General features: G+C 37.2%; 2 protein-coding genes across 5 annotated transcripts in view; one reads left to right on the forward strand and one right to left on the reverse strand.

The window, feature by feature from the left end:
• LOC107736968 (tyrosine-protein kinase SYK-like) overlaps positions 1 to 21826 on the reverse strand; it is a 35812-nt gene extending 13986 nt beyond the window's left edge. The window contains exons 1-8 of one of the 3 annotated variants that reach the window (XM_016548368.1): positions 21588 to 21826; positions 10124 to 10568; positions 8324 to 8484; positions 5940 to 6087; positions 4555 to 4638; positions 3287 to 3355; positions 796 to 874; positions 537 to 696 (exon numbers count right to left, since the gene is read on the reverse strand). In XM_016548368.1, the coding sequence (XP_016403854.1) occupies positions 537 to 696; positions 796 to 874; positions 3287 to 3355; positions 4555 to 4638; positions 5940 to 6087; positions 8324 to 8484; positions 10124 to 10525 (1103 nt within the window). In that variant the 5' untranslated portion in view covers positions 10526 to 10568; positions 21588 to 21826. Of the gene's footprint in view, positions 1 to 536; positions 697 to 795; positions 875 to 3286; positions 3356 to 4554; positions 4639 to 5939; positions 6088 to 8323; positions 8485 to 10123; positions 10569 to 14250; positions 14444 to 21587 lie in introns of those variants that run through there. The other 2 variants (XM_016548362.1, XM_016548375.1) reach the window with 2 other exon arrangements.
• The window catches only part of LOC107736992 (GTP-binding protein Di-Ras2), a 2740-nt gene continuing 1518 nt past the window's right edge, over positions 21356 to 22577 (forward strand). For both annotated transcript variants that reach the window (XM_016548384.1, XM_016548393.1), the window contains exon 1: positions 21356 to 21448. The gene's annotated coding sequence lies outside the window, so the exon portion shown is untranslated. The remainder of the gene's footprint in view (positions 21449 to 22577) is intronic.

Consider the following 22577-nt stretch of genomic DNA (forward strand, 5'->3'; position numbering starts at 1 on the left):
GGGCTTGCGGCAATCACATGTGACGACCCTGGGCTGGACTCTGCTTCGTCCATGGTGAAAGCCGATCCGGTGATCCACAGCACGAAGTTGATGTATTTCCTCAGCGATCAGCACGGATCAGCTCTAGGCATGACGAAGCGGATATTGTCCTCTTTTGGAAGACCAAACAAAGTAGTTTCGCTTTCACAACGAAGCACACAGCGTCTTCAGGACATGGCGGCAGCGGCAACAATACTACAGTGAGAATAAAAGTTATGCCTTCTTTCTTTGCGTGAACATTTGGGCGGTGTTATGCAAATCTTCCCACATCGTGACGTAGACATGTGGGGGTGTGTTAGAACGAGCCGTTTTAGGTAGGCGTGGCTGACTCTTAACTTTTATAAAGAATATCTCTTTGGATTTGAGACTTTAGTCTTTGCAACTTTACAGATCTTCTTTATGCACCAAGAGCTTGTAACACTCCAAAGAGAAAGGAAAAATTGAAATCGCATCATATGACCCCTTTAAAATAAAAAAAATCCTCTTGGTCGACTAACTTTTTCATCTGGTAGACTCCTCTTAGGACAGTGCCGAAGTTGCCTGAGCCCAACTCTCCATCTTCCAGAGTCAGGTCGCTCCGCTTCACTGTCGTTGACCGCAGCTCTTCAGGATCTGCATATGGACTCTCGTACACCTGTGTGTCCATTGGCATAGCCTCTGCCAAAACAATAGTGTGAGCGTTTAGTCAGAAGAGAACGATTTTAGACTTAAAGATCATTTAAACAAGTGGTGGTGTGCTGAAGCAAGTCAACTAACCTGTGTTGTTGAAGATATTAGGCTTAGGAAGTTCACCTCTGATGTTTGATCTAAAGTTATAGGGATTTTCAGTATGAACCTATAAACACAGAACACAATTATTAGCATAGAACAGATTACATATAACGGATTAGCATAGAAAAAGCTGATAGGACACAGGCATGTTATCTGAAATGCCTGCATGCATCAATGGGACAGAGGGACAGGGTCAAACCAAACTTTCCTGTGTTCTTCATGGCACCTTAAATCAGAATCAAATGCATAATTGCATTTACTGAGATGTTTCAATGGTTAATGAATGGCAATTCATTATACGTGATGCGATCAGTGTCCATGAAGAAGAGGAGAACCTTCTTCCAAAAGGTCAAAAGCCAACACGTAGTGTATAAATAAATAAAAAAAGAGATCTCTTGCAGATAGGATTGATAATTATGTCATTTATATCATTAAAAAGGAGTGATAGAGAAGGAGAATGAAAATATGGATGCATGATTGGGGTAATGGCACCTGTTAGAAGATGAAAAAGCAACTAGACAATTTCAACACAAATGATTGCCATCTCTTCCAAAAAAGAAAAAAAGTCATTCATTGCTTTTGTTCAAACCCTGAGGTGCAAGCGGATTGATTTGATGACTGATTTGAAACATTCGACATAAGCCGCAATTTGTGAGTCATTTAAATAGCACTTCTCACACAAAGTGTACAGCAGACTAATTCCAGAAGACTTTGGCGTCAGGCAGACGTATCTCAAAAGGGAGCAAAATTATCCTACCTCCCTTTTGGACCAGCATTTGTGCCAGAAGTACTATGATGCATTCAAATGCATTTGAACTAATATCTAATCAAATGTATAGTTCTGGATCTAATTTTCCATTGGATAAGATGCAATAGCTGTTGTAAAATTCAAATGAAGGCAACATCTGTGAGCACACATTCTATATTGCCAAATTTCTATGTTGCTTGATGGGCGTAAATAGCTACTATCTGAGCTCATATCAACAATGTAAGAGCCAAATAACCACTCAAAACATATCATGCCAAATTAGTGAGTAAATACTACAACCAACCTTCCCAATGCAGCTTGGCATAATAAAAATACATTTACAGTTTTTGTTTTTACTGTTGAAGAGAAATGGTTTAGGTTTTCAAATCCTTGCTGAGAAAACATCTTAAACCAGTCTAAGCTGTACTAGCTGGTCTCCTGGTTTAGTTAAAATATGCTAAAATACTATAGGATATATAATAGTATTATAAAAACTTTCAGCTACAGAAATAAAAATAAATTCAAGCAAATGTGCCCTGACCTACATCCTTTATCCACCTTATTTTGCAAGGCAGAAGTAAGCTATTTTCTTTGAATGTGCGAGATTTCCGATTCATTAGCCGCTATTGGTCAATAACTAGAAGAATAAAAAAGTGCAGTAAAAGGTAAAACTTTTTGCCTACAAACCAGTGTTCATGATTTTGATAATAAATTAAAATAATACGATAACAAATACCAGTAGAGCTAAAATAACTGGAAGCGAATTGCATCGTAAGCCTTGCACATTCAAAATAAAAATAGCTGCGCCCGCACTTATGTTACAAATAAGGTGGATAGGCAATCAAGGTGAAAATGTGTCAAATGGATGGTAATAATGCACAACCATTCTTTTAAAGGCTTAGTTCACCCAAAAATGAAAATTCTGTCATGAATTACTCACCCTCGTGTTGTTCGAAACCCGTAAGACCTTCGTTCATCTTCGGAACACAATTTAAGATATTTTTGATGAAATCTGAGGGCTCTCTGACCCTCCCATAGACAGCAAGGTAACTACCACGTTCAAGGTCTAGAAAAGTACCAAGATGATCGACAAAGTAGTCCGTGTGACATCAGTGGTTCAACTGTAATGTTACGAAGCTACGAGAATACTTTTTTTGCACAAAGAAAACAAAAATAACGACTTTATTCCACATTTTCGTCTCTACTGCGTCACTTTGGACGCGCGTTCACGACAGTACCATGACGCGAGTGTGTGGCAGCGCCAGCGCTGACCCAGATCTGGCGTCATTATTTTTGTTTTCTTTGCGCAAAAAGGTATTCTCGTAGCTTCGTAACTTTACAGTTGAACCACTGATGACACACGGACTACTTTGTCGATCATCTTGGTACGTTTCTGGACCTTGAACGTGGTAGTTACATTGCTGTCTATGGGAGAGTCAAGGTCCTACGGGTTTCGAACAACACGAGGGTGAGTAATTAATGACAGAATTTTCATTTTTGGGTGAACTAACCCTTTAATTTAATTCTGAGTGTAAATCAGAAATTGATTATATCTATGTGTCTATATGAATGTGAGTAGTTATAGATTGGATGTGATGTACAGGGCAGTGAATGGAGGAAGAGATCAGAGAGGGGCGAAGTTAGAAGCAAAAACCACACGCAAGCAAGGCGGGTGTCCTACCACTGTCAGTGGGGGATAGGGAGGAGGAGAGGGGTGTGTTAGTGCACCTTTTTTTGGCCAGGTTTGGGGAAGGAGTATGATTTGATTCTGGAGAGAATCCCACCTGTGGCACCTTGCTAGAAACCACAATTTTAAAGAGCATTAGGTTATTTTTATCCTACACTATTTGATGCTCATGTTTAATGCTATACATCCATGACCCATTAATATTGCGTTATACTGTCTTCAGTAATTAGCTCTGCAAATTCACGAATTCAGTGCACATTCAGCAACATTGACATGATAGCATTTGCAGTGGCCCTTGTGTTACGTGGATTGGCACAGCCTAGTTCAGTGGTTCTCAGCAGGCTTTACTTCAGGACACAGATTTAACCCAACACAGGAGCAGAAGTGGTTAAATGCCCTTAAAATCAAATGCATACACTGCATAAATTAATTAATGAGGCGTATAAGAAAGTGTGTAATTTTCTCAATAAGCGGAAAACGTACCATTTTGGTTTCACAACGTCTTTAACTTAATCATTCATAATCTGCATCAGGTTTTTGGGTTTTCAGGTTTTTGAGGATGAGGAAATGGAATAAGCTTTAATTTATTTTGCTGCTGAGCCAGATGATACAGAGACCCTAACAGGACACGGTGATGGGGAAAAAATGGTCTTGGGGGAAAAATGATATTTCGGTGTGTTTGCAGTTGCTTGCAAAAGCTTTGTGTTCTTTGTGAGGGAATGCAACGTTTCTCTGAGTAACGCAAAACTTTCGTGAGCGAACGGGAAGTTTCTGTTCCTTGTGAGCAAATGCAAAGTTTCTTGGGGGAATCCAACATTTTTGCAAAGCGAACACAATTTTCTCGAGGGAACTTTTGCTTGCTTGGAGGAAAACAAAACTTTCATGAATGAATGCATAGTTTCTTGGATAGTAATTTTCCCATCATCACCATGTCTGTAAATTATGGTTAGTTCCTTTTTCTTATTGCATTTAACATGGTCTTTCCCTATTGTCTGTGACAACATTTTTGGGTCACGAACCACCGGTTGAGAACCACTTCTTTACTTTATCACACTAGCAAGAACTTACACTAAGTTTAATGAACAGTTTAATTTCCTTAAATGTGTGTATGTTTTTAAAAATATATATATTTTCAGTGAAGCAATTAACAATTATCTGTGGATGTTTTAAACAGTACTACAGTCCTCAATGTGACTGCTTTCTATAGTCTGACATGTCAGTGCACTTTAAAGTCTTTTCTTTAAAGCAAGCTCATATATCAGATCACATTCTCACTGCTACGTTTGGTTCGAGATGGGACTGTACTTACCTCTGAGTTATGTGATGGTCTCGGGCAGGTCTCGGTTAGCACTCGGAGCAGGCCATCAGGCTTGTACGTATAATGTTCTACCAGCTATAGCACACAACACAGTGCACATCAAAGTCAGATTCTGGACATCCTCACAGTATCACAGAGTATTGTGGTCACGTTTCTCAAGCTGAGGCCTGTTTCACAGAATACTTTGTTTTTCACCAACGGCCGATAAACTACCATTAGTGTTTTGTGTATGTTTCTTTGGTAAGGCTTCATCTGAAAAGAATATACATCATTTATGAACACACTGTATAGCTTTATATAGGATGCTGTGTTTATATAATTTCTTTACATACTCCAAAAGAGCGCACCTCTGAAAAGCTACACAGTAAAGTTGTGACGCACCACAGATATCAGTCTATTTCTACATCAACATACACTTTCAATGCACAGTTGCTCACCCACCTCATTCGAACCATGCAGAGCTTCTCCTAAACACAACGTGAGAGATGTGTCTGAGGACTAGTTAATGGCCTAGCTGTAGCATTTACCTTGCTAAAACTTTGATGCCATGCATCATGCGCAGCCACTCAACCAGGAAATCTAAATAAAACATGGCGTTTGTCCTGTTGGTCACCACATTCAAAACAATTCTCTTTAGGACAGTGGGTCATAACATATACAATAGACAAGCCTGAAAAATAATAAATCACTTTTTGCTAAGTATCTGAGGTCTTTATTTTCTATAATGATAAACATAATGATTTTTAATTGAAGTCACTTATGCTCACCAAGGCTGCATTTATTTGATCAAAGATATAGTAAAAACTGTAAAATTGTGAAATATTTTTGCAATTTAATATAAATGTTCTTTTTTTAAATATATGTCAAAATCTAATTTATTTCTGTGATCAAAGCTGTATTTTCAGCATCATTACTCCAGTCTTCAGTGTCACATGCAGTGTTTGGGAAAGTTACTTTTAAAAGTAATGCATTACAATATTGCGTTACTCCGTAAAAAAGTAACTAATGACGTTACTTAGTTTCCTCTTCTAGATATTAATGCCGTTACTTTACTAGTTACTTGAAAAAAGTAATCTGATTACGTAACTCGCGTTACTTGTAATGCGTTACCCCCAAACACTGGTCACATGATCCTTCAGAAATCATTCTAATATGCTGATTTGCTGAATGTAAAAACAGTTCGTTTTTTCTTGCTGCTAGTTATTTATTTCAGGATTCTTTCATGAATAAAAAAATTCAAAAGAATTGAATTTATTTCAAATACAATCTTTTGTAACATTCTGAAGGTTTTTTACTGTCACCTTTGATCAATGTATGTAAAGACTTTGAAGTCTGCTCATCATCTGCTCTGAAGTCTCTTGACAGGATTTATTTACCTGCCAAAGTGTGTCGAACTTCTTCCCATCAGGAATGGAGAGTTTGCCAGCCTTGTCCTTATCAATACGATAGTGCATGACATGGTTATTATGCAGGAGACACAGCGCATAGGACACGTTTCTGCCATTGTTTTCTCTTTGTCTAATTCTGTCAGGAGGAAAGAGGAGGATAGAGAGTAATCCACAGCCATTTACAGAGGCTCTTTCAAACTGTCACCTGATTACAGTATACTCTACACAAATCAACACTAGATGGAGCTGGAGGAGAAAAACTGATGTTTTCAAAACATTTAAGATTCGCTATTGAGATTCAGTGTGGATGCAGTTGTTAAACCAACGTTTAATCGAAATGCAAATATAAAAAATAAACAGCAAGTTATACAAAAAAAAAAAAGGTGAATATAGACATGTTTTAGCTTTAGTAAAAACTAGGAAATTGGAAGCTAATGACACGATTCTCATGATAATAAAGCCACATTTGTCTTATAAGCAAACTTTCTTCTTCTTCCATCTTTCTGTAGACTATCACACCACATACGTGTGTTTTAAGTGTGCTATTTAAAGCAAGCACACACCACCCCCACCCAGCCCTGCTCTTGTTTTCCGTCTTCGGTCACTTCAGGAAGTGCTCTCAAACACTGTCACAGCGGAAAGCTCTCGCTGCCTCGCTTCTTTCACTTCAGAGCAGTGGCGCTACAGTCCAAAGCCCTGGCACATGCCTCACCCAGCGCTTTCAAAACATTTAAGATTCGCTATTGAGATTCAGTGTGGATGCAGTTGTTAAACCAACGTTTAATCGAAATGCAAATATAAAAAATAAACAGCAAGTTAAACCTGCCATAATTAAAAAAGATGAATATAGACATGTTTTAGCTTTGGTAAAAACTAGGAAATTGGAAGCTAATGACACGATTCTCATGATAATAAAGCCACATTTGTCTTGTAAGCAAACTTTCTTCTTCTTCCATCTTTCTGTAGACTATCACACCACATACGTGTGTTTTAAGTGTACTATTTAAAGCAAGCACACACCACCCCCACCCAGCCCTGCTCTTGTTTTCCGTCTTCGGTCACTTCAGGAAGTGCTCTCAAACACTGTCACAGCGGAAAGCTCTCGCTGCCTTGCTTCTTTCACTTCAGAGCAGTGGCGCTACAGTCCAAAGCCCTGGCACATGCCTCACCCAGCGCTCCTACTCAGATCCACTGCTCAATTTAATCTCTGCCTTGTGTAGTTTTGAAGCAGTAATTTTTATATTAGTGATGAACTAAAAATGTTGGTAACACTTTATTTCGATAGTCCACTTTAGATATTCTATTAACAGTAAGTAACTTTGCAACTACATGTCAACTAGCAGTTAGTAGAGTATTAGTAGACTGTCTGCTTAATATCTTCTAACACTTTCTTTGTCAACTTATTCTACTAACCCTAAACCTACCCTAACAGTCTACTCTGAGAGTTAGTAGACATGTAGTTGCAAATTAATGAGAATTAGTTGACATGTAGTTGACATGTAGTTACAAAGTTACTTATAGTTAGTAGAATGTCTAAAGTGGACTATCGAAATAAAGTGTAACCAAAATGTTATGTGAAATCTTAATCAATTCATGCACATGTTATAATTTAAACAAAACACTAAATGACTTACGCTCATGTGATTCAGGCAAAAATAAAAACATTGCTTTACTTTGGCCTCATTGGCAAACTAAATCAAATACTGATACACTATAAACAATTACATATTTTTATGAACTTTATTTAATATACACTACCTTTCAAAGGACTGTTTTTGAAAGAAGTCTCTTCTGCTCAAATGTATTTGTTCAAAAATACAGTAAACACTGTAATATATGATTACAATTTCAAATACCTGTTTTCTGTGTAAACTGTAATTTATTCCTGTGATCAAAGCTGAATTTTCAGCATTATTACACCAGTCTTCATTGCCACATGATCCTTCAGAAATCATGCTGATATACTGATTCGCTGCTCAAGAAACATTTCTGATTATTAGCAATATTGAAAACAGTTGTGCTGCCCAATATTTTTCTGGAAACTGAGATATATTTTCTTCAAGATTCTTAGATTTTGAAAGTTCAAGAGAAGCATTTATTTGGAATCTTTCTTTTTGTTCCGTAACAATGTAAAAGTGTTTACTGTTACTTTTGATCAACTGAATGCATCCTTTCTGAATAAAAGTGTAGTTTCTTAAAATAAATAAACAAAAATCCCACTGACCCTGAATTTTTGAACGGTAGTGTAACTCTAGATTATGTACTGTAGCTAGTATGTATTCTGGGTAATTCTGAAAAGCAGAAAATAAAATAGTCCAAGTCCATTTCTCTTTTTTTTTTTTGAACTTGCATAACAAGTGAATGAGACTCACAGGAATTTGCCGTTGACGTATGAGCTCCTGAGCAGCCGCTGCTCTGAGTCCTCGCGGTCGATCTTGCCATGGAACCACGGCATCTTCTCATGAGCCGTTGTGGCGATGAGTTTCTCCAGCTGAGGCCTCTGGCTGATGATAGCCTGCTCCAGAGCCGAGCCCTGCCACACCACAAACACAGCTAAGAAACTGCTCCAGTCTTACACCAACAAATACGCATTTGTGCTGACTTTTTTAATGCAGCATAGGGGCATTAAATAAATGCATTCACAATTGATGTAAATGTTCAAAAGCTGGCTCCACAAAACAAAACAAAAATATGTGTGAAGACTGTTGCGACAAGTGAAACATGACATTTTCACAGCTTATTTTATTCTCGTAATCTCACATACTGTACTTCTGACTGAAGTGGTATATTTAACATGCAAAATGTAATTTTCACCGTAAATTAATTACAAAGAAACAGCAAGTACCACATTGAACTAAACATGGAATTCTGAAGTAGAAAGACTGAAATAGTATTTTCTTGTAAAACATACTTTATTTTTACAGTGTACCAAAATGAGCAAGGGGATTGGAGGGAAGTAGTTGGAAACGAAAGAAGGATTTGAAACTTCAGCCAAATAAAGTTGTTTCATGCACAATAAGACAAAGAAAAAGTAATAATACTCTGCGTCGTGCCTAACAACGGCCCCTTAGCTGTTATAAATTCACTGTAAACCACGGCTTCACGGGGATTATTGCTGTTATAAAACGGTTATTCCATATACGTAGTAATGTTTCACAAAATAAAACAGAGCAAATAAAGTGTAATGATATTAATAAAAACAGTATTCTTCCACCAAACAATGTAGTTCCTCAGAAACAGTTGTGGTTGCTACAAAGTGGTTGCCGAGCAACAGACAAACGTAAACAAAGGTGTATGTTACTTTGTAGAGTCATTTACAACAGCTTCGAACGCGGCTCAGCCAATCAGAATCAAGCACCGGAACTATCTGTTTTATAATTTAAATTCCTTGATTTAAAAAAAAAAGCATTTTCCTTGTATTATTTCTGAACATATAATATACATAAGACAAGTTTGTACAAGATGTAGTTGTAGTTCATGCATCTTTTTTGCAAAGATATTTAACGTTAACAAGTGCTCCGGTTTATAAATAGTAAATACATGAGCTCAATACTCCATTGCAACAATTGTCTCATTCTGAGCATAACTAATGACTCAAATACCAAACTCATGAGAAAACGTAACTATTTTACATTTTGGCAAATTTGTATCACTTTGTACAATCTGATTTATACACAAACGTGTTTAGAAATAAAATCTAACTAAATCTAACTGTCAATAGAGCGCAAACAGATTTTACTGTATGAAAACATAAAAAAAAAGTGATTGTACAAATTCATGAAAGTCTGCCAAAAAGTTATGAATTACCATGAAAGTGTGCTGCAAATACTATAGTTTTCTGAGCTATGAAAGAGCAACCTCTGAGCTATTAAATAAAGGGTTATACATCATTTTGATAGTCCACTTTAGACATTCTGCTAACTGTAACTAACTTTGCAACTACATGTCAGCTGGCTCTCATTAGAGTATTATTAGTCTGTTAGGTTAGGGTTAACAGAATAAGTTGACGTGCAAAGTTACTTATACTCAGTAGAATGTGTGTTGAAGGACCATCAGAATGAAGTGTTAGCAGATATTAAGCAGACAGTGTTTCAAAGTATTGCAAAGTGACTTATAGTTAGCAGAATGTCTAAAGGGTTACCAAATGTTTTAAGTTTTAAACTGACACCAACCTGCAAATTCCAGGTTTGTTTGACATACTGCCGGATGAGCTGCTCTTTCAGGTCCTCAAAGGGCCCGACTTTAGGCTCTGTGCCCCTGGGCCGGTTGAAGGGCCTCTTCAGCAGACAGATGAGCCCGTCGGACTCCTGCGAGTGGTAGTCGATCACATCTATGGGGTTTCTGTGGGATTTCCCACCGGCGATGGCGTAGGTGTCGTTCATCTCCCTCTCGATGGTGTAGTGGTAGAGCTGGCGACCGTAGGCCACCGACAGAGCGAACCCGCCGAGGAAGCTGCGGCTCTGGCGCAGCAGGTACAGGCCGTCCCCCGCTCCTCCCTGCCGCAGGTACTCCTCCGCCTCCTCTCGCGTGATGTTGCCGAAGAAGTACGGCAGCACCTGCACCTTGTCCGCCATATCTGCTCAACCGTCTGCCAAAGCTAAGAGGACCGCTAATAACCTGAAAAAGACATGTGTAGATCATTTCTCTTTTTTTTGTAGTAGTAGTCAAAATCAGTGAGAGGCTTCAAGCAAACCCTCATCTATTGATTACTTTTCTAAATTTCTAACAAATGTTTTCTGTTAATCTTTTTGAAACATTTAAAGCAGGCAGGGTTTAACCTTACAGTAGGACTCAGCGCTGATTACTGTCAGGCTTTCGAAATCCTTCATCACTTGAATTAAGATTATAATCATTTCATTTTAAAGCACAGCCACCACAAAAGCACCTCTTTTTACGTTGAGACCGTTCTGAGGTTAAATACAGATTTGAAATAATAACAAGATATAGTTTAATAGCTATGATACTGTTTTTGAAATCTAATCTTTGCACAGCTATGACAGGAAACACAGGCATCTAATAGTAAATCTTAAAAAAAACTAAAACATATACATAAACCCAAATAGGAAATAAATCAGTTATCGTATAAACGTGTCCTATTCTGTGTCCTGAACTCCTGAAACATTGCTGTCTCATATTTTCAAGCAGTCAATGCAATTTGGGAAAGAAATCAATTAAATCTATATGTGGGTGTGTGTGAAAATATTCAGATGTAACCCCCTTTGTAATCTTTAACATTTTCATAGCTAACTGTAATTTAACACATTTTTTCTCAGTAACTGATTACAGTTACATTTAACCATTTAACTCCGTTACATGTAACTAGTTACTCCCCAACACTATGTAATATACAACCATGTAACGGCAATAAGGCACTCAAGACTGTGGTGCATTATGAATGAATGTTGTGCCCAACTACAGTAATTAACCATGATTACATTATACTGTAAATATAATACATTTTCAAAGAAATGAAATATTGTACCAATGCAGGAAGCACTCTTTTTGTGTTTTACTTGTTTGTTTGTTTGTTCTGTTCACTCACACCTGACACTGTTTACTAACGTCTTGTTATCTTTAACATTATCTTTCGCGTTTCATTTTAATCTGCCTGTCTGTTCCTTCACAATGCAATGAAAATTTGTTTCACTCAAATTTTTTGTTATGGTTCTTCTGTAATTCCGTGGTGCTAATTATACAATTTATTTTCACGAAGCATCAATATTTTGGTAAATTAGGTCAGGTACATTTGAGAACTTCTATCATTAATTATGAAACATTGGTTTTTGTACTAATTTTGCATGTTTTTTAAATGACATGCAAGACATTTGCAAGGATGGGAACATTCTAGAACATCCAGTTTAGTGATCTAACATTCCTGAATGTTTTCTAATATTCCAGAAGTTTCTGAAACAATCGAGTGCTTTCTGGAACATTCCAGAACATTGTGGGACTAGTCATAAAAGACAAAAATAAATCATCCAACGGACACTTCTGAAGTTTTGGTAACTGTTGATGTTAAATGCATGTACCATGTCATTTTTATGCAGGAGTAATAACAGAATAGCTTGTACAAGTTGTCAACATATATAGTTTTTTCATGAGCACTGTTAATGATACACAAAAAGTAAAGTGATTTTCATATTCAGCATGTCAATGTTCATAAAGAAACTTAAAAAGTAAAAGCTTTTTTTGAAACTCTAACCTGTGTAAGAAGTTAAAAGGCATGCGCCACTGAGAAACTAGTTCACGCAGAAAGAGGAAGCGGTCAAATCTTTTGCAATAACATTCAGCCTCGACTACAACTTAAGCCCACACCCAGGAGATGTTTAAGGCACTTAAAGATGACTATAAGCCAACCAGATGAAACCGCTCAAGTCATGGACTTAAAGCAAGGTCACACAATTGAGCACTTGACATGGAAATGAGTGAGTTCATGCTTCAAGAGAGAATTTGCTTAATACAACATTGTTGATACATAAGTGACAAGCGCTGTGGCAAAAAGAAAAAGAGCGCACTCACAAAATAGTCTGGCATCATAATCATTTTAAATGAATTGTAATAATGTCCATGCAAACTCATAACTAATTATTTATTTCGGCAATTTAAGCCCAGTTTAAATGAATATATCTTGATATGACTGTCCTACATTTTTGTTTACCTGTTATCTAGTGGTCAGCGAAAGCCAGGCCTGAGGGAAATACAGTACACTCTCTCAGCATTACAGTTTGCTTTATTTATTTTCATTCTGCTTCATTTTGTCTATAGAAATATACATTCATTTTCCCATTATTATCAATAATGAGGAATTAATGTGACTGAAGTATCAGTCAAAATGCCAAATGAAGCAAGCAGAAGACACATCTTCTGTCCTTTTTACTCACTAAAAAGCAACCTCAAACGCAAACGCTAATACAAAACCTCAGAGCCTCGTTTTCATGCATGAAAGAGAAGCAAGCAGATTCTGAGTCGAAGTAGATTCATCAAATTCAACCACAAAAGATTCCATAAAGAAGAAGCCCGTGTCAGTGTCATTGTAACCTGACAGCGAAGCATAAAAGGTTTGTGATGGAAAATGTGGTTGTAGCATTGTGTGAATTGCATCAGAAATCCCTAAATGCAGCAAAGCAGCACGATGGCTGTGATCAACCATGTATAGCTACAGAGACATGTGCCACTGGTCAGATGTGCAAGCTTTAAATGATGTAATGTGGGAATTTTACTAGTTCTGCATTTTAGACCTACGGCATTTTGGGGAGATATCATAAAATGCATTTTATTAGGATGTTTTGTTGAGTCAAAATGATGGCATAATAATATTATGCCCTATATTAAGATGTAGGTATATAAATTGGTTGCTATTAAGATCTTGTTTTACAAACTAGTTTTGCTTTGTGTTAGAAACTAATAATAATAATCAGCTAACTCTGGACTATAATGTATATATTACACACATACACACACATATATATAGGTTATAGGTAGGTAAGACCAATAGTGGGAAAAGTTTCTAAATTATACAGTTCTTTCATTAGAAATGATATTATAACGCAATAATTTATTAGCATTTGTTATGTTAGTTAAGTTTGTCATAACATCTTTGTTGTAAAAGTTTCAAAATCCTGTAACTTTCAGGATATTTCCACCTTAAATTATATTTATATAATGTTTTTACAAAATCTCCATTGTGAATACCAAAATTCAGACATTTGGACCTCGCTATATATGTTTACATGTGAAAAACATGAATGCAAATATTCAGGATTTTTATGCAATCATTAAAAAATTGTTGTTGAATTATTAACACAAATCCATTAAATACATTTGTAATTTAATCAATAATCAAAAACAAACAATCGCCTTCTTCAAACGAACTGTGGGTCCACAATAAGACAGAGAAACATCTGATATTCTTGAACAGCTTGACTTTTTGCTTTTTGCTTTTTTACTTCAAAGTAACTAAATAATGACAGATCAGGTAATGCCACAACAAAGTGAGATATTACACAGATAATTTAAACAGATTCACTAGAACCTTTTTCCTTTTATTTTCATGATTCCATATCAATATATTAAGATTTACAATATAAGAAACACGAATATATAAGAAGTAATAAGAAATATCTGAAGAGAAGCCATTTAAAATTGTCATTTTTTCATCACATCAATCGCTTAATTGCTTTAATTCACACTTAATTCAATCAGCCTGAAGAATTCATGCAGTTTAACATCATACCTGAGCACAAAATCTTACATACGCATACAACAAATACTACATGCAGAGAAATAGACACATTCTTACCTTACAAAGCGTTCGGTTCGCCTCACTTTGGACAGTGACTACACACCATGTTCAAATTGCTGTCGAACTGAACAGGATGTGGTACGACCAAAAACTCAGTGGATAATTCAAAAGAAGCCGGTTCAGGAACACTAGTGCTAAGAGTAAACTGAAACTATGGGTGAATACTGATGCGCTGAAAGGTGTTTTCACCTTCGTGTTGCTGTTATTGTACTGACACAAACTTCAGTAAGTAAATGGAACTATTTGTAGACTTCCTCATTTTGAGAAACTTCTGCCTACTTCCTTCACAATTTTTTTTTTTCGTCCTATCTTTGACTTCCTCTTCTATCTGAGAACGAAAACACATAATAGCAGATATTTAGTTGCCATGAGATTTGCTAAAATGTTCATCTTCCTAAAGTTGGCATTAAACAAACATCATGCTATATACAGTTTGTAACATTCAAAATACACTGAAAACAAACCAAACCAAAAAATAAAGTGATTTCAAATTAAAACAAGATGATTTGTATTAATCAGTTCATTCATACCTAATAATCCTCCTAATTATCTATTGAGATAATACTTTAATATGATAACAAATAAGCAATGCTTGCTTAACAATTAATAAAAACTTCAATAAATTATGAAGCATGTAAGCCACAACTTACATAATTAAATAATAAAAACCCATAAAATAATGCATGAACCAAACTATAAATGAACATTTAATATGTGCCAGGTTTATAATCAGTAGACTAGCAGGAAGAGCAGATGTGTTTTGTGGTTCATTGAGCTGAACCCAGCTGTGATGGCTACTGTGCAAATTTACTTTTGTTTACTTTAGTTCAAGGTGTTCTGCATTATATCTGAATGTCAAGCTGAGATGATATAAATATGACATGTATTTTATAATTGTGATCATTATTACAAATATAAGAAACACTCAAATAATATATCTTGTGCTACACATGCCAACACAGAGGGTTTTTCATTCTAGCAGCAGAGAGAAATGCAGAGTTGTGCCTTACAGCTGCAAGAACAATCATCTGAGAGTTTCGCAACAAAGTGACATTTAAACTCTGAATCCTGGATCGCATTTTACGCTTCATGATTGCTAAGTGGGGACCAATTCTTTTTCTTTCTTTCTTTCTTTCTTTCTTTCTTTCTTTCTGAGCATTCTGGATATGCACTTGAGGTACAGTACTTCTCAAAAGTTTTCAAAAGTGTTTTTAATTAAGTCTCTTCTGCTCGCCAAGCCTGCATTTATTTGATCAAAAATACGGTGAAAGCTGTAATATTGTGAAATATTATTGCAATTTCAAATTATACTTTTCAATTTGAATGTATATATATATATATATATATATATATATATATAGTGATGGTAAAGTTGCATTTTCAGCATCATTAGTCCAGTATTCAGTGTCACATGGTCCTTCAGAAATCCTTCTAATATGCTGACTGAGGAATGCACTGAATTTGTAAGTAAAAGTCACCAAAATAATTTCACTCTAAATGCGCAAAGCGTCATGCCTCGGTTTGTGAAGTTGCATCCGTTGTCAACAGGGGGCAGCACAATGCTTGAGCTCAACTGAAACTCCTTCATAACAACCACATCTGTTGTACCAATAGACGCTGTGGTTAGCAGCCGTTTATTTTCCTAAACTGATCAAAGTTGATTTGATCAAACCCACATGTACTGTAGTTTAGACTCCGGTCTGTTATCATTTTACTGTTTGAAAGCTGTAATGCAAATATGTTTTCAAAAGGAAACTTATTTTTATTTTATAGCATCTTATTAAAAGTTTTCAATAATCTATTTATGTACCAAACTTGTTCTGGTCAAGCAGGACAACTTACAAATTCTGCTCATTAGCTCTGCCAGGAAGTCGCCATATGGGTTTTGTAAAAATCACATATTCCTAAGGGAATCATGTTGATCAAACAGTACACCAAGACATTTTTAAATGATGAACAGATTTTTGATATCCCAAACAGTTCTGATATATTATGTGTGCACTGAGCTGTGCTTGAGCTGTATATTTGGCCATAACATCTGCAAAAACAAAAGTGACATTTTATTAATTCTGTAAAGTCTCCCAATGTTCATCATGCCTCTTTTTATGTTTTTCAGGTTTGTGCTGATGATTAAGCAAGTTTTTTTTTTTTTTTTTCTTGGACGTCACCTGTAGAGTGTATGCCCTTTATGCCCTGCGCACTGTTGTATCTGTCACAGAAACTCAGATCTCCATTGATAACCCATGTGACGAATCTGAAACACTTGCCCATCGGTCTATCAGAGCTAGACTGAGAGCTAGCACATGTCCTTCAGGTCATTTTAGGTTGTTGACATACAGATAGACACAGCTCATACCTGGCGTATGTGAGAACAGAACAGATTCTCTAAACATTCGCTTGGTATCTCATTATAGGAAACATATGGCCAACTCCTGTAATGCATTCTTTCTGAAGCCTTTAAACAGACCTGAACAGAATGACAGATACTGTAACCTCTCATTACTCTAGCGAACCGACTTCAGGAACTGCATGAGCTACTGAAGGCACAGTGACATCCAGTCGGATATTAAAGCAATAGTTCACCCAAAAATGAACATTTGCTGAAAACTTTCTCATCTTCAGTCCATCTAAGTTTGTTTCTTCATCAGATTTGGAGAAATGTAGCACTGCATCAGTGTCTCAGGATGCTCTGCAGTGAATGGGTGCCTTCAGAATGAGCGTCCAAACAGCTGATAAAAACATCACAATAATCCACACCACTCCAGTCCATCAGTTAATGTCTTGTGAAGTGAAAATATGTTTTTAACCTCAAACCTTAAATTTGCTTTCAGCTAAAATATGAGTCCTCTATCCATAATATTGCTTTCTCCAGTGAAAAAAGTCGTCTTGTCTGAATCAGGAGAGAAATCTGCACAGATCAATCACCGTTTACAAGCCCAAACAGTCCAAAAAAAGAGTTAATGATGGATTTTCACAGCTTTTCACTTCACAAGATGTTAACTGATGGACTGGAGTCATGTGGATTACTTGTGGATTATTGTGATGTTTTTATCAGCTGTTTGGCTGCAAAATTTCTCCAAATCTGTTCCAATGAAGAAACAAACTCATCTACATATTGGATGGCCTGAGGGTGAATACATTTTTGGAAAAATTGAAACTCCAGTGCAGTTATAAAGAGTTTTGGCATGTAACTCCAGTGTCGTTATAACACAAAGCACTGACCTTCAGAAGGTAAGCAATAGCGAACCCTTACTATAGCTCAGATATGCTGGGTAAACTGACAAAGCATGTTACTCACCTACCTGCTTGACTGAAACTAAAGCAAGTAATATAACTAACCTTAAAATTAAGAACTTGATATTCACACTTTCCAGCAGTTCAGAATGTGGTGAGTTCATGAGTTCAGTACCATGGACAGGTCTCATGATGGGATCAATTGTTGACACACTCACTGCCGAAAATCTCTCATCCTGATCTAACCCAGTGTCCAGTGTACTAATGTCAGTGACGAGAACATCATGCCCATAAGGCAGAGGAAGTTGCTGAACAAAAACTCAGAGACTCATCACCACTGTCCTTTCAAATTGTACAGTTGGCACAATGTTCCTGTGAGTGACCGAAAAGCAGATAATCACCCAAAACCAGCATCCTGAGATCCTTGTCTCTCAGTGATGATAAAGCTGCTTCTATGTACCTGCTGAATATGCAAGATGCTAAGGCTGAGCCCAAATAGAAGAGGAAAAAAATCTGTACACTTAAGAAAATTATTTCCTGTGCACATAATAAATGCTCATGTGAGGCATCGTTGAGAACTAGTCTGTGCCTAAACAAACAGAGCAAGTGAGGGTTTTGAGCATCCTGAATTCATGCTTTCTTACATACATGTTTAGAGCACACAAATCCAATATCATGCACAATCCCCCATCTTTATCAGAAGATAATGGAGTAAAAACCCCTCTGAGTTTCCTCCAGTGGAACTCTATATAATCCCTTTTCCTAAGAGGGAGGATATTTCTACCTCCGAAACTTAAGCGGATTCCCCTACAGATGCTATGCCACTGTTGATAGAAGGGGTTTCATTGTGAACTGAAGCCTGCAACCTGTGGACACCATTGTGGAACCCAAGAGTTTTCAGAACATACTCTCCAAGCCTATTGATCAAGCAGGAGATTTCTGTTGAGCTGGTTCCATAGATGGTGCTGTCAACATCTGATGGGCAAAAAAAAAACAAAAAAAACATCCCAGTTTGCATCTGTCATAAATTGTATTCAAAATTAGAATTAATGTGTTTCAAATCATGTTGAAATGAGTATCCCAAAGGTACCCAGATCATCTACTATTTCTAATGGAAATTCAAAGTGCAGATTCATGCACTCTCTAATGGCTGATGTTGCCAACAACCCATTGCACTTTGGAGGAGGATTTAACACACATTCTGAGCTATATTTGTAAAATACATTTGGACATTAATTTGGGCATCATTATGCAAACACATAAGGTGAGTTTTCAGCATGAAAGAACCACGACTGGAGAATCAACATGCTTCTTTTCTCTCCAATATGGTAGGATGAATTGTTGAGTATAGCATAAATTAAATAAACTAGAATGTGGACTGTGTATATAAGGATGTTAACTGTGAAAAGATGATTGGCACACTCTTGCAAAGACCTCGTCGGCCATTGGCACAAATCCTTAGCAAAGACCACAAGAACCAGACGAGTCCTCTGCACAATCTGACTTGTGTTGCAGCCTGGTATTAAAGCTCACCATGCTGGTTTCATCTGTCCAGAGGAGAACTGGCCCCCTGACTGAGCCTGGATTCTCCCAAGGTTTTTTCTCCATTTCTGTCACCGATGGAGTTTTGGTTCCTTGCCACTGTTGCCTTATCTTGCTTAGTTAGGGACGCTTAATTTCTGGCAGCATTGTTGACTTGATTGCACAAACGCTATTTAAAGAGAACTGAACTGGGTGATGACATCACTGAATCATCAATGAACTGACTTTAACTGAAAAACTGACATTTCTATTGTCCTCTTGCATTATCGACACACTATTTTCCTGTTTAACACTGTAAAGCTGCGTTGACACAATCTGTATTGTATAAAGTGCTATACAAATAAAAGTGACTTGACTTGACTTTATGTATTTTTTCCTAACAAAACGAGCACATACTTTTAGGGCATAGTATAAGTAGGCGAACTGGGACACAGCGTGCTTTATCTCTTGGTTTAGGGTTACACCCTCTGCTTTTTTACAGGTGGGGGAACGGATGTGACAGGCTCATGAGGGAACATCACAGATGTTGTTATGGGCAAATGTTATGCCTTCCTCTCCTGCAAATACTGCAGTCAAGGTATCCATCTATTTTTAGAAGGGCAACAGGCCTAGCTGCCGTCAATGACACCTTTCCCCATGGTTTAGCGTTTGAAGCAGCATTGGGACAAGCCATTCGCTCTGGGGTTTTGCAGATCTGGCAGCATTCACAGATCGCCTGCTCTGTCTGCTTATATGGCAGACAAACATATCCACTGCTCTCTATCCCTGAGGCTTGAGAGGTTGAGCCAGAGATCGCTCTCGCTGTAGTCCAGTCACTACTTTGGGTCGCACCATGCCAAGTGCACAGATTAAGGAGCTTCCAAAGTCTTTCACACCTGAGGTGTCCCATTGCAAGATACTGAGCAAATGTTTGAAAGAAAGGGGAAAAGCCTCTGCCATTACATATACAGACCGGTTTTGATGACAGTAGCTTAGGGCTGGGCAAAAAATCGAATGCAATTTTCATGCGAATCTCGACAAGCTACACAAAATCGCGTTCAAAATCGGCAATGAATCGCCTGCGATTTTGAACGTGATTTTGTGTAGCTTGTCAGTGATCTACGGCTCTGTGTAGTAAATGCCGCTCCATCTGAAAGCACGTGCTGGAGATTTACTACTAATCACAGAACCGGCTTTACTGACGAGATGCGCATGAAAATCGCATTTGATTTTTTGCACAGCCCTACTGTAGCTGTGTCTCATTTCAAAGGCTCAGGAGGTCGCATTTGTTGGCCACACATGTCATTGAGGCTGTATTTTTTCAGAAAAGTAACCATTATATTCCATAGTAATAAAGAAATCAAATTACAGTAATTTACGCCCCATGAGGAATAACAGTCAGTTTTATAATAGTTGCTTTTTTGACAAGAGACAGCCTATAAATTATGTATGTAGATGACAAATGCAGCACCTCGGAGGGCGCAGCCCTCGAAATGAGACACATACCAATACTAGCATACTAATCTTAGTATTTTTGGCATAGAACGATATAAGACTAGATGTTAAGAGTAGAGTAGTATATGCTAGTATGCACTTCTGACTCACAGCTCCAAATGTATGTTATATCTCTTCTTTATAATAGTAATATGCATTTACGTACACGTAAAAATATGTTTTTATGTTGTTTTCTGGTCAGTAATACATTTGTTTACAGTTTGAGAATGTATTTTGTATCAAACATTAATCATATATGAAACTTTACGTTATAAAACTTGCATTCATCCCATTTTGAGAATGTTTTTTTCCTGAGAAGGCAATATTTTTCAGGTTTTGTAAAGTCATAGACACTTATAAATGTCTAAATATACTATGCGGGAAAGATAAAGCCAATCACAGTCCAGCATGCAAATATTACAATAACGCCATTGTTATCTGTTTACGTTTTTAATAGTAAATATTCAGTCTATTTAACTTTTTAATGTCTTAACTTCACAAAAGCTTTGCATCTCTGAATCATTATTTTACCGTTTATCCCTATAAAGCTGCTTTGAAACAATCTGTATTGTATAAAGCGCTATAGAAATAGCCTAAAGGTGACTTGACACAACTAAAGCTGAATAATATGCTAAAGAGAGTATGAAAGAAGTCTGTATGCCTGGCAGGCACTATAAAACGGGATGTTGAGGAATAAACGAGGGGTGTTCATGTGGCTGCATGTGTTTTGCAGCAGCAGAAACGCAGAAATCCCTCGTGACGTCACGGGGAGAGAACAGCAGCGCGTCAGCAGCGCTCGCCCTTTAAAGATCGCAGCCAAGCCTCAGAAGGATGCTTAGAGGAATCGCAGACCTCCAGAAAAACAACCTATATCCTATCATTTCCATCGTCTACCGCGACATGACGACCGGAATTTAAAATTACGTCTTCATGCGTCAAAATTTAGGTGAGTTTCGAATCACATCCACGAATCGCTTTTGTTTTTATACAATATTTATTATTTATTATTTAAAACACACTCTATTTATTACGTACAGTTGATTATATATCAAATAGTCTTAAAGGTACAGTAAGGTGATACTCACAGTTCACGGCTGATTTCTCTTTGTCCTTGATCTTTCTGCGCATCCTGCCTGCAGCATCCAGCGCTGCATCACATCCCGAGCACTTTACTGACAAATAAAATTATGGATTCAAGAATATCTACAGTAGCTCGCATCCATGCGCTCAGTGAATAGATGCTGCTCCCGCATTGAGGCTTTGATATTTGTCCTGAAGGTGGTTGCACTAATCAGGGAAACGTACATGTCAGACTGGCAGAGGTCTCATTGGCCAGTCGTCTCTATTGACTCTGGTTATATGTAAAACATTTAATATAAAAGCTGAGTTTAGTTTGATTTGAATTGCATTAATTTTTAAATGTCTTATATGATTTTATATGCTTTTAGTAATACTGTATGTATGTGTCTATTCAAGGAAATGTTTGTAGAAAGTCCCTATACTGAAACAATCATGTTAGACACGAATTGATGCTATGGCACATTAGGTTCATGTTATGTCATGTTTTAAAACAACAGAAATCAGAAAGTATCCCACTTTACAGGCATTCAGAATAGAAATATAAAAATATGATGTTTGGCTGATATTGTGTTTAGGAGCATAGGCGGAGCGTGTGTGGACTTGGGGCAAAAATGGCACTAAAATGCCCCTGCACAAATAAATTAAATCTATTACGTCTGTTGCTAACAAAGTGAATATGAATAGACAGTGTCGATTGCGGCATTAAATTAAGATCTGCTCATGTTGCACCGTATTTCATTTTAGGCGTTTTTACATGGTTGCGCATTTGAACCAATCACACACAATTCTGTTGAGCTTAGCAATGCAATGGCCAATCAGAGGCGTTCAGATGAGTCATCGTTGAAACAGATCAGTTTTATTGAGTGCGCGCGCGTTCGCTGACGGAATTCCGGACTCTTGCAAATTCTCTCATTATAAACAACAAAGCGCAGATGTACGTACAATGTAGCCTAAGTAAGAGATTCATTTCACAGTGTATACAGCTTCAGTGATTA

The sequence above is a fragment of the Sinocyclocheilus rhinocerous genome, unplaced genomic scaffold (assembly GCF_001515625.1).
Source record: "Sinocyclocheilus rhinocerous isolate Xijiao unplaced genomic scaffold, SAMN03320098_v1.1 scaffold2386, whole genome shotgun sequence".
Taxonomy (NCBI): domain Eukaryota; kingdom Metazoa; phylum Chordata; class Actinopteri; order Cypriniformes; family Cyprinidae; genus Sinocyclocheilus; species Sinocyclocheilus rhinocerous.